This window comes from Mustela lutreola, chromosome 7 (genome assembly GCF_030435805.1).
Source record: "Mustela lutreola isolate mMusLut2 chromosome 7, mMusLut2.pri, whole genome shotgun sequence".
NCBI lineage: Eukaryota > Metazoa > Chordata > Mammalia > Carnivora > Mustelidae > Mustela > Mustela lutreola.
The window spans coordinates 89816199-89828871 of NC_081296.1; the positions used below are offsets into that span (position 1 = coordinate 89816199).

At 41.0% G+C, this 12673-nt stretch overlaps 1 protein-coding gene across 5 annotated transcripts in view; it reads left to right on the top strand.

Moving 5' to 3' along the window:
* Positions 1-12673, top strand: part of NPAS3 (neuronal PAS domain protein 3) — an 845279-nt gene that overhangs the window by 708202 nt on the left and 124404 nt on the right. For all 5 annotated transcript variants that reach the window (XM_059181882.1, XM_059181877.1, XM_059181880.1 and 2 more), the window contains one exon: positions 10173-10347. In XM_059181882.1, the coding sequence (XP_059037865.1) occupies positions 10173-10347 (175 nt within the window). The remainder of the gene's footprint in view (positions 1-10172; positions 10348-12673) is intronic.

Genomic DNA, 12673 nt, shown 5'->3' on the forward strand with positions numbered 1-12673 from the left:
GAAATGATAAATTCACAGTTGGATTTTGATTGACTCTTAATCCAATTTTACTTTTGATAAGTTTTCACCCCTTTCTTCCCACCCACCCCCAGCCTTCTCAACCAATATATTTTTTTGTTCTGCTATTGGCTTTTAAAGCAAAACTGATGGGATGGGGTAAACCTTGAAGTTTTTGATGACTCTATATAAAGCTTGTCTAATGAATTGGTAAATTCCGTTCAAATCAGTGACGGCCCACACCACAGGTGATTTGTCTGACTAATTTCCAATGTAGCCGTGTTTCTCTTGTAGAAGCTGATGTGTACTACAAATGTCTGTTGATTCACACCCAGAGCAAAAACTTTGAATGGGTCTTTCACTTACGGAGCCATATAGCACTATCTCTAAAGAACCTGGGACTATGCTGAGAGCCAAGGTAGTTTGTGTTGGAATAAGAGATCAAACAATTTGCCCACCATGAACCAGCTGCTCCTTATCTCTAGTCCTTTCTGTCCTAGGAGGACAAGTTGGGTAATAGCTCTGCTGTTGGATGCATGGTCAGGTAAAAAGACAACAAACCTATTTAAGTCTCTTTGGAGAAGGAAGGAGCTAGATTAAAATTTGCACAGGGCACCCAGGATTTTGTGCTCACCCATGGGAAATAAAAACCATCCATCCTAAAAATGGAGTTGAAGGCAGTATGCCAGGTATAGGAACAAATGAGACAAGGATCTTGGATTCAAGGCTTAGCATGCGGGACAAGAAGTTCAAACTGGAAATTATTTCAGCCTTAGGTTTGTAGGAGTCCACTGTCTTTGAGATGCATACTCGAGGAGAAAAACAAGATATAGCATTTCCTATAAATGACTCACTGAAGCTGTTTTTTAGTAGTTTAAAAGGGTAAAATAAAAAGGTTAATGAAGACTAGCATAGATCCATCTCCTTAGGGCCCAAGTCCATCATCTGGTGTTTACTGAGCCTCTGCTTAATGCTTCCCACTGTCCCGGGCTTATGGAACACACTGCCCCTGCCCTTCTGTGGGTGCAGTTAGAACCCTATGGTGTCTTGGATTGTTCCCTTCTTGTCACCTGCCCTTTCTAATTTTCTTCTCTATGTAGAACCAGCATAGGAGTGGCCTTCCCAGACAGTCTGACAGGGAGTGACCAATGATCCTCAAATTACAACTTATTCATAGACTGTGTTGTGTTGTCATATAGTTTTGTCCTATCATTTAACTCTGCAAATGTTCACCCTGTCACTCCAAAGTGAACTGTAAGCTCCTGGGGGGTGGGTGGGAGAGGCAGGTGCTAAGTTTTAAGGTTTCTTTTTATGCCCATAATCCAAATCCAGTGTCTTATAGAGAACAAAAGACTGATAAATACTTGATTGACTGAAGTCTTTAAGTAGCAGGTAAAATCTAAAAATGCTGTCCTTTCATTCTAAAGACAAGCCTCTACTTCTATTTTGTATTCTCTCACACCTCTTCCCTTTAAGATCAGTCTCATGGTCTTCCAGTACTTCAGGTTCCTCTACGCCAGGGATTCTGTGGTTCTAGAGCAACAATATCCAGCAGAAATATGGTACAAACCACATGAGTAACTTTAAAGTATATGGTAGCCACATTTTAAAAAGTAAAAATAAGTAAGTGAGATGGATTTTAATAATTACTGTATTTAATCTAAAATATTTATATTATTGTATTCCATTAATTTTTCACACTGAGCCTGAATGAAACCTAGTGTCGTTTTACCCTCAGACCATACTCTAATTCAGACTATCCCCATATAGCTACCATATTGGACTGCCCAACTCTAGGGACTATTCATGGATAAACTCCAGGAGTGTATGAAACCCCTACAATAAAATGATAAGTTCTGTGTGTTGTCACAGCATCTTTCTGGTGACACAGAAGAATAGAATTTATCAGATTCCCAAAAAGTTTTATTCCCCCCCACCACCATCAAACTCCCACCCTTGAACATCTTAAGAAACACAGCACTGCTTTTAGCCCGTGGAATGACTCATTTTCTCTTCTTGCCAGTTCTATTTACATTCCCTATTCTAACAAGACTAACTCACAGTCTGTTATTAAACAGTTGTGAATTTAACTTATTCCTTTAAAATAGCACCTAGAGACTGCTCAAGGTATTGACTCATTTCATAGAAAATAACCTCAAACACTATCACAGTCAGTCCTTACAATAGCTAAAATAAAATAGAAGTATGGCAGGCTTTTTTCTTATGGTAATTCACTAGGAATAAATGATACACTAGACCCACGTGCCCACGTGGCTTTCAGGAAGTTCCCAAGATGCACTGAAATATGTCACCAGGAAATGTTCTGGAAGGGTCAGTAACTGATCATTGCACAGAGGATTTTACTCCTTCTTATTCTCCTCATTGGGTTATGAACTCCAGGTTAACTTGACACCAATTTTCTGCAATGGCTAAAATATTTTTGTATACCTCATCATTTTCTTGGATGAGATTTTTCAAGACCCCTCACAGTGACGTGGAGGAGGAGAGCCAGTTGTTTCAAAGACAGAAGCTATGGCATGACCTAAATCAAAGAAACCAAGATGTCAGTTGAACAAGCCCCTCCTTTTGTTTTTCTTTCTCTTACACATGACGTCTCTTGAGATATACAGACAAATTCTCTTAAACCTTTCTGGTTTTGCTATTTTTTTTTTTTTTGTCATTCTTGTTCTTTTCCCAACAGCATCACTTAAACATTGGGACTTAGCTCCTGGTGAGGGCTTCCCTCGTAAAGTAACCCCTTTAAAAACAGTCGGATATGACTAACTCTATTATTGTGCGCATGAAACATATCCAGAGTTTTAGTCAGCCACGTTGTTTTTCTATGACTAGAATAAAATAATCCTATGTTAACTTTCAAAACACAAATGGAAAAGCCAACTCCGTAATGACTACGTTGTCCTTCTCCATTTACCTTTCTTGAAAATAAAAGGACTGTTTCAAATCAAGGCAAAATTTTTATTTCAATCTTCTAAGCATTTTCTACTTTTTTCTTATTCACATGACCAAAGAAGAAGGACAGAATTCACAGTAAGAGTAACAAAAACAATGAAACAAAAATGAAGATCTATTGATACTGCAGTGTGGCTATGCATAACATGCAGCTCCATGTGTATCTAGATTTAAATGACAAATATTGAACCATGTAAAATTTGAGGATAATGGATTAACTCTGCCAATAGCAAATGTTTTATGTTGATTGGGTTCCTTACTACCAAGGTAATGAAGGAGCTTTGAAAGTGACATCTTACTTTTGTTTGATCTTCAGAGAAGGGAGATTGACGTCAGTTTCTTTTTAAGATCGTTAATCCTTCTTTTTCGGCATCATTTCCCTTTTGACTATGATGTAACCTCCAATTGCACCCTTTTTTTTCCTTCTCAGCACTGTGATAAATACTAAAAAGTTGACCCTTCCTGCTCCACAGACACTTTAAAACTATAGGAACCTTGTAAAGCACGGTTTTAAAATTTCTTGATTTAGCCAATTGCACAAATCCCTGGGCTCGTTCCCGTGACATAATGTCCCTTCAGTATTACAGCATTCTCTGGGTTCTTCTTTCAATCAGGGTCTCCTAATGAAAGGAAAAGGATACTGACATATCAAAACTATTCAAAAATCCCTCCCTTCATAATATGGGGTGATGGAGAAATACCAGAACCCTAGGACCACAAGAAAAAATAAAATACAGCATATAACTTATTTCTTAGGGAAAAAAATGGGGTAGACTTCAAAGTCTGGATCTGTTTTGTACCAGATATAGAAGTACTCAAATATGCTCAATTGTAGTCTGAATAATGACCCATCTAACACTTCTGAATATTTAATAATCAGTGTCTTTGATCAATTCAGCATTTGGGAATGATAGTCATAAAAACAGCATACTGTTCCATACAACTGTGCCTAAATTCAAGGCAGTACCTGCAATCTGTTCTTTATTTCCTCTTGTGTCCCATTTTTCTTCTCTGAGAACTAGGAAATCCACTAGAATTATCTTCTGGCACTTCTTAATCAAAGTTCAGAACTGGTTATACAGTATTCTCTTTGCATACTGTGGTTGCATATTCTCAAGCCTGGCACTCCAAGGGTTCTAGAAAAGTATACCAAAAAACACCAAGGGAAAAGTACTTGGCCTCACTGATTCCCAAAGGACTTAAAATGTTTATTTCTGAAGATAAAATAAACACACGATATGGTATCTTTTAGCTCAAATTCTTCTAAGGGAAGGCTCTGTTAACATATCTGTAAGAAGAGAGTTGGATTCGTTTTCTTATTTGATGACATTGAAAGGATTTTTCATTCTGCCTCATCGTTTTGATATAGAACCTTTCTTTCTTCTTGTTCTACTAATTTATACATGTATTTCTGTAACAGACCCAATGCTTTTATGCGTTTTTCTTCAGATAAGTCAGCAAATACATAGAATGAGACAGAGCAGTAAAGAACATCAAGTTTCTGTCAAAACAGTTCATAAATATTCAGTAGAGTTCTGCAATACGTAGGAAGTTATGAAGATGGCATTAAGATACCAGTAAATCCAAAGAAAACCTATGCTAATCAAGCTATCACATCTTATTATATTTTATTCTTTTATCACTTTATTATCCCTCAATAATATAAATGTGACCCCCAAAAAACTACAAATCCTAACCTGCCCTGCTGAGATAGAATTTCCTCCTTATCCTGGGTCAGGGTTTTCTATCCAGGGTCTTACAGTAGATCTGAAAGCCTAACCTGGGAGTTCATTTGCAAAACCACTTACCACTAACATCGTCCTCTCTCAGGTCTGACCTTCTATTACAATATGGCTGGCATCGCCTCTAGGAGTAAGGCCCAGATTCAAAGGACTCTGGGAAAGGGCTGAACCCATAGTGCCTCCGAGTCTTCCCAGGCAATCTCAATGCCCTCAAAAACTAAAAAAAAAAAAAAAAAAAAAAAAAAAAAAAAAAAAAAAGAACAAAGAAAATCCTATAAAAGGCTTAGGAAATTGTACCTTAAATGGCAGTTTTGAATATTTTTGTGTGATAAAAATGAACAAGGTCTTATTCCTAAAATGGAAATATTTTTAAAAGGAAGAAAGAAATAGGTTTTATGATCTTTCTTCGTAAAAGTGTCTTTCTCAAGTTGTTCCAATGTGGAGAGGACTGGAAACACTCCTGCCTGTTCTTCATTTATATGAAACCATCTCAACGAAAGGAACCCTGGATGCAATGAGTTGCACTGTTAGTACATCGCTGTAGTTAAAAAGTATTTGCTCACCCCAGGGGGCCAAGCAAAGGCTATTGACATGCTTGCTTGATGTATGAAAAGACAAATTAGTCCCCCATCCTATCTACCAGCAGGGTACAGTGACCCTACATGGAAAAGTCAACTCAAACACTGTATAATATATTTACATTTTTTTTTTCTGGGAAACTTCAGAGTTACCAAATCAACTGTGTCTAGTGTGCAAATTGCATGCAAGCTAACAGAATGTGAATTAACATTGAGGAAAGCCATGGTTTAGCTTGACTGTGCAGATGGCACTCCGAGTTACACTCTGTTCTGGGGGAATCCATGGCAGGTAAGCTTGAATGGGGAAACTCAGGGAGAAAGGAATTTAGACCAAATGCTCTTTCTGGATATGACTGCTCATTACCTATCGCCTGGCTCCTGCCCCTTGTACATTCTCAGTTTTCCAATATCTAAGCAGTGAGAGAGATCAGTTTCTCTATGTGTCACTCAGGGAGATAAGAGGGGGACCCAGTGAGCAAGTGTCCCTCCTTAGGTTAGAGAGTCCCATGGGTCTGTTTCTTGAGTTAAATAAACACAACATGGCTGGGGTTATTTTTTAGCACTACGTAAGGTGACTGGACTTACTAGAAAATGAAGAAGGTCTCATAATTGCCTTAGCATCCCACTTGCACCCATCAGAAGAACACAATGTCAAGGGGAGAAAGGCTATACCTTTCCATTATATAAATCCTAATCAATATAAAATGAAATTTCTCTGAAGCTCTACCATCAGTTTGAAGGAACGGTTAGGAAACTATTTTTGTGAAATTCTGTGAACATTTGGGTAACCAACCAGCCACAGTTCTGCCATAGATTGAAGAGAGAGGGTTACGGAAGTTGGCTGTGTAAAAGAGTGCCTTGAAACCTGTTCTTTCCCAGCATTTTTATAATCCTGTCCACAGTTAAATTCAGTTGGCTTTTATAGAAGGTGGTCAAGGTCTCCATGCATTGGACAAATATTTACTGGAAATAAATATATCATGTGCTCTATTGTAACTCACTTTATAGGTCAAATACTGTTATTATAATAACGTCGTGAATGATATAAAAGAACCAACCTGAACTTTTCTAAATCAAGCACAGATAAAGCAAAATATTTTGGGCCTAAATATCTTTCTCTTATTTTTTTTGGCAAACATTTGTGACAGACCTGCTGTGTAGGACACACTGGTCATAGTTCTTAGCAGGGACATTTTGGAAGACTTGGTAACTGAGGAGTTGAGGATATGTAATTAACTGTAGTAACACTGGATTGGAGCTCTATTTATTTTTCCTGTTTCAAGGTAGCATGAAGTCATGTGTGTCACCCAGTGAAAGATCCCCATTCTGGGTTCCTGCAGTGTACTTTGAGGTACAGAATTTAGTGACAGGTGAGTTCTAGCCGGGGTCTCTTTCAGCTCTAAAATCTAAGAAAGTAAAGCGAAAATCAGTGCGAGGAACATGAAAAGGACTAGACAAACGTGAGAAGTGAGGAAGAGGAGGAGCAGGACTCCAGGCTCAAGAGACTTTTGTCCATCCCTAGGTCTACCTCCCTTTAGTATACCTGCTTTCGTGCCCTTTTTTGGCCCGAGAGTCTGAAGGCCGAGCATCCTCAGGCCTGGCGTTGGGCAGGCTGTCTGCCTCCCCCAGCTTCCTTCCACCCCCATGCTCCTGAATGGAAGTGGAGCTCCAGGGTGGTGGAGCTCAGAGGTCCCCACTTGCTCAGCCTCCCCGACTGCAGATGCACTCTCCCAGAAGCAGTAGGATGACAAGGCAGACTTGGAACCAAAATTTACCTCCACTGTTAGCCTCTTCTAGTATTCAAGTTCTTTTGTAAAACAGGACATCGGAACACTTGAAAAGAGTGGTATGAGAAAAGTATGGAAAGAACTCCTACACAGCAGTGGGGAGCTCCCCAGAGTATTACTCAGGTAGTTGGGTTTCAAAGCAGGCATCAGCCTCTGAGTAAAGCCAGGTCCCAAAGCCACCACCCAAACCATAAGATCTCCTCACCGTAGTTACATAAGAGTACACGTGTCTGGGTGTCATCCATTCTTTTTTTTTTTCTTTAAGATTTTATGTATTTATTTGACACAGAGAGAGAGAGAGTGGGTACAGGCAGGGGGAGCAGCAGGGAGAGGGAGAAGCAGACTCCCTGCTGAGCCCGATGGAGTACTGGATCCCAGGACCCTGAGATCATCGCAGTGCGAGCTGAAAGCAGAGGCTTAACCAATTGAAACATCCAGGTGCCCTGGTGTCACCCATTGTCACCCACCAAACGCTGTTTGGCGGAGGCAACAGGCATTGTGTTGTTTCTGTCTTAGAAAGTGATTTTCTCAGCATGGTTTCACTAGATTTTCAAAATCAGGCTTTGAGGCAGGTAGAGAAAGTCTTGTTTTCAGCTCAGCTCTCAGGGCCACTGCCTTACACAGTTGCCATGGAGGGATGCTCCAGGGGTGCCCCACTCCATTAGCATACAGTGTGAGAGATGTCCCCCAGCCCCAAGTCCCACAGAGCAGCAGAACTGCCAGTGCCAGTTCCAAAAAGGAAACTGCTGCCCAAGGAGAGCCTAAGTGACACGTCCAAGGTCACACAGCAGAGGAGGAAGGGATTGTGATCTCCCAGTCAAGTTATGACCCCAGGAAGTTTGTGCCTTCTCCTGTGCCCTGTGACCTTGAGTAGAGCACACAGAGAGAGACTGGGATGGAATCAGACTCCCAGTGCCAGCCTTTTTGTCCAAGGTTAGACTCTGGAGTACCTGGCGGTAGACCCCTGGAGGACACTAGGGGAATGTGATGCGGCATGTCGCGCCTCAGTCTTGCTCTTGACGTGCTATATTTGGGCTGTTATATTATGGAAAGGAAATGCCTGCATCACCGAGCCAAGCAGGCTGTGGAGACAGCGGTCTACTCCTCTTCACCGCCGTTAGGACCAACTTCCATGAATATTCAGTAGCCGGCACCCCTAAAAAAATCTATTAATCTCCCACCTGTGTTGTCATCTTATCACAATCTGTGGTCTGCGCCAAAAGGCACATTGCAGTATTAAAGGAATACTCAGTGTTTGAGAAGTGACAGCAATATTAAAGTGCTACCATTGGACTCCCTGCAAAATGCCAGTGACTTCCTCATCTTCGCTAATCCCCAAACAAAATAACCATCAAGAAATATTAAAACACACATTTTATTAGTTTCATTTAATTTCTTAATTGCTCAAAGTCAGTTTACCCATTTATTGCTGTGTGAAATGCTTAGAGGCAAGGCGCACATTAAAGGGATTATTTCCATGTAATCCCTCCCTCCCAGAGGGTAGGAACTGATCACTTATGAATCCTGATTTACGCTCTGTAACAATATCAAACGGAGGAAATAGTTATTGTAAAATGATAGAGTCAGGAGCCGGCTAATACGGTAGGAGAGTGTAATTTAATAGCAAAGAGAAAGCACCTCATTTTCGGTAAAAGTTATGCGAGCCTTTTTCAGGAATAGCTATTAACCAAACTGAATTTAGCCTCCCATTTTTCTGGCTCTCCCCCTGTTAATTGATAGATGTTGAAGATGTGTAGCCCGTTACGATTTTAATCAAATGGTGTCTGGAAGTAGATGTGATCATTTTACTGGGACTTGGAGTTCTGGGGCTAATAACTGCTCTGGGTATTTAGCTCTCTGTGACAGTTTGCCCACGGCCAAGCTTCCTTCTTGGAAGAAAAAGACCACAGGCTCTCAGGTGGAATTTGGAGGGATGCCGCACATGACGCAGGAAAGGGCGGGGAGGGTAGGACGGAGTTCTGGGTAAATATCCAGCAAGAAACTTAGGATCTTCTGAACTTCTGGCACAGAGGGACATCAGATCTGGCCTGAGACCAGGAAACCCCCACCCGTCAGGGACCCCAGAAAGAGCTTTATCTTGTTCTCTTGTTGACCTGTCTGTCCTGGTCATAATACAGTGAACCCAGCATTATTTTAGAAGGGAAGAATTATACCATCAGATCACAGGAATCAGGCCAATCCGTTAGATAGCAGCAGAGACAGGGGCCAGGCCTGACAGCAGGGAAACAGGCCATCCCTCCGTGGCAGGCTGACCCTCTTCTGATCGTTGATATTCACTCTCTACCTTTAGAATCCACCTGATGCTAACAGTATACAAAATAAAACCTTTTCTTAAGGCCCTCAAGGAGATTTGTACCATGTCTCTTATTAGATTGAGGGCAAAACAAGCTGAGACTAGCAGAAAAAAAAAATGGCTGGTTCAGACCCCAGCTGACCTCTCTTGCATGGAAAATTCTCCATATGATTACCGTGCTAATGAGTAATATTTAATGAAAACATTATGCCTTTGCATATATTTGTAAGCAGCCCTTCTTTCATCTAAATTTACATAGAAATAAGCTGAGATGTATAAATACACATCTTGGAATTCGGTGTGTTCTAAGGAAAATACTCATCCGGTATCTCCAGCTGTTTCTATACAAAGCCCCAACTTCTCAAGAAGAAAACCGTAGAATTCAGTCAATCATGCGGTTGACACGAAACATGCGAGTATTTGATGATGCCTGGATAAAACAGCTGCACGCCAGGCAGGGTCCTCCACAGTCCACAGAATGTTTTGGCTTTAGAAAGTAAATGGTGTAGGAGGGAAAACAAAACAAAACTGGGCTAAACAATTGCTAAATAAATACGTATCCAAAAACAAAAACAAAAACAAAACCAAAAAACAAAAAACCTTTCTCTTTCAACTTGAAGAATCCTCAGCATTTAAGGACAGAGACTCAGAACTGGGATTGGTTCTGGGATCTGCGTCTTTCTGTTTCCTTTTCCGCTCCAGATCTGAATCACAGGGGTGCTGAAGTTGAGAGCAGAAAAGCCATTGACGCCTTTCTCTCCCACCCTTTCTCTTCCCCCTCTAGGTGGAGCTGACAGGCAGCAGCGTCTTTGACTACGTGCACCCGGGGGACCACGTGGAGATGGCAGAGCAGCTGGGCATGAAGCTCCCGCCGGGGCGGGGTCTCCTCTCGCAGGGCACGGCTGAGGACGGAGCCAGCTCGGCATCTTCCTCCTCCCAGTCGGAGACCCCTGAGCCAGGTGGGAATTTATCCCGACGTGGGGGACGGTGGGCAGGACCTTTGCCAATGCTTGCACTCAAGTCACCGTGCGAAGAGACTATAAATAGGTCTAATGGTAGTTAACAATTCCGTGCAGCTTTCTGTCCCGTGCAGTAATTAAATAAGGAAAGGATTTGAAAATAAGGAGACATTTTAATAAGTATAATCCAGAGATCTAATTTCAGTTGAACAATACATAGAGAAGGCACTAGTTCTTTGAGTTCCCCTTTCAGATTACTAGAGGGAAAAAGGTTCAGATTTGGAAAGCCCTCTTCCTTGTCTTGATACCGTGGCTAAATGTAGTGCATTTATTTATTACTCACCAAAATCTATGATAAATTCTTCTTGAATATTAGCTTGTAGAGAATTAAAAATATTAGGGACTTACAGAAATCTTGGTTTCTTTTTTTCTTTTTTTTTTTTTGGTAAGCATCAGAAGGTACTTGAAAGATGTGAACAGATAAATTAAGGCTAAAAAGAAAACAGAAATGGCTACATTTTAAACTGCCTTTCTACCCTCAGTATTTAATTAGATCAATTGTATAGAGGAATGAACAGAGGTGACATTCCTCATTGGGATTCCTTCCAGGACTCTTATAGACTTTGCATTCAGAATGTTCCCATTTTCATTGTGTTGTACTGATGATAATTTAAGTATTAGGGGAAAATCCATTTATAAATTAAACAAAATGACTTGATATCCATCAGTCCCCTAGTTCATCAAGCTGTTCAAACACGGGGAAGATTGGCTGGTCGGCCTGGGTCTTCCGAGAGCGCTGGTAATTAGATCTGCGAAGGATTTATTCTTTGCTGATTGGGGCTTTAAATTAATTGAAGTTCCACATTTGTGGTTTTGTCCTTTTTGTACTTTTTTAGAGGAGATATTTCATATTCTTGTGTGGTGGAGTGCTTGGCCAAGCAGCAGTGGTTTAAATGTTAATTTTTCTCATGAGAAGTTTAAGATTTTTAATGAATCAAGGCCTGATTTGAAGTGCAAAGTTTTATTTGCTTACTTGGGAAATTATTTTTGCACTCTTTAAAGATGCTTGTACTTTACTTGATATGTTGTTTTAAAACAGATTTTCAACACAAACTCATTTTATAGAAAGAAAAGTAGAAAACAACCCATCTTAAGATTAATATTAAAAGGATTCTAAGAAAATACTTAAATTTAACCTGCTTAAAAATAATCACAGTGTGTTTGCTCACGCAGATGGGGAAAAAAAACATATTTGGCTCTTTGGAAATATTTTAATTCCATCTAAAACCAATGCATGTTTCCTCGTGGAAGTTAACTGCAGTTTCTAGGGCATTATTCTACAGGATTGGTGAGTGTCTTTCTCCAGTGAGCACCAGGCATTAGAAGAGAGAGTATTGAAGACTACTCTTAACCATTTTAAAATGAAAATAATCGTGTTCCCAGGGAAGTCCTATCTTCTTTTATCATTGCTCACCAACGTCACTAAATAGATATGTCTGTGAGATCATTGAAACTGCATTTTCGTCTTTTGAATATTCATACCTGAGCAGACTTGAGAAACAGCACATCAAAATAGTTTCTCACTCTTTCCTTCTGGAGATGAATTAGGAAACCTGGATTGCTAATACTCCTCAACACTCGATGTATAAGAATTCAGGTTTATAAAACCCTTGTGGTTTCCCTGACTCACTATCAAGCCTAGACAATCTCCAGTCTTCAATCAGGGAAGCCATCCCTCTATGTCAAAGCCAATAGCTAACCTCCCAGGCTCGGCTGGAACCACCCCAGTGGAACGCTCAGAAACCTCAAGGCTGCCTGTCCCATTGGCGAACAGCTCCGAGAGAAAAGTTCTCTGAATATGGAGCCAAAACCTAGTTTTGCTGTAACTTCTCCCCACTGATCCCAGGTCTGACCTTGGGGATCTCATTTCAGATCTACTCGTTCCTCTCCATCCACCCTCTCAAATACATGAAGCCAGATATAGACCAAATTCTCCCTTCCCTCCTGCCTTCCTTCTCCATTCCAGGTCAAACAGCCCTTCATCCCACAAACATTATGCAGTGGCATGTTCCTGAGACCCCCACCACCTTAGTCACCCACCCACGGCCATGCCTCAGTGTGTTCGTCACCCTCTAAGAGGATGGGTCTGAGAACACCGTGCAGCCCTCTGGGTGTATTCTGACTAGTACAAAACAGAGGGACGGTCCCCTCTCTCGGTTTAGGTAACCGTACTTCTGCTAAGACAGCCTCAATTTGAATTAGGTCCTCTCGGCGGCCAGGCCACACTGTTGATTCATATCGAGCTTGATGGCTCCCCAAACACATG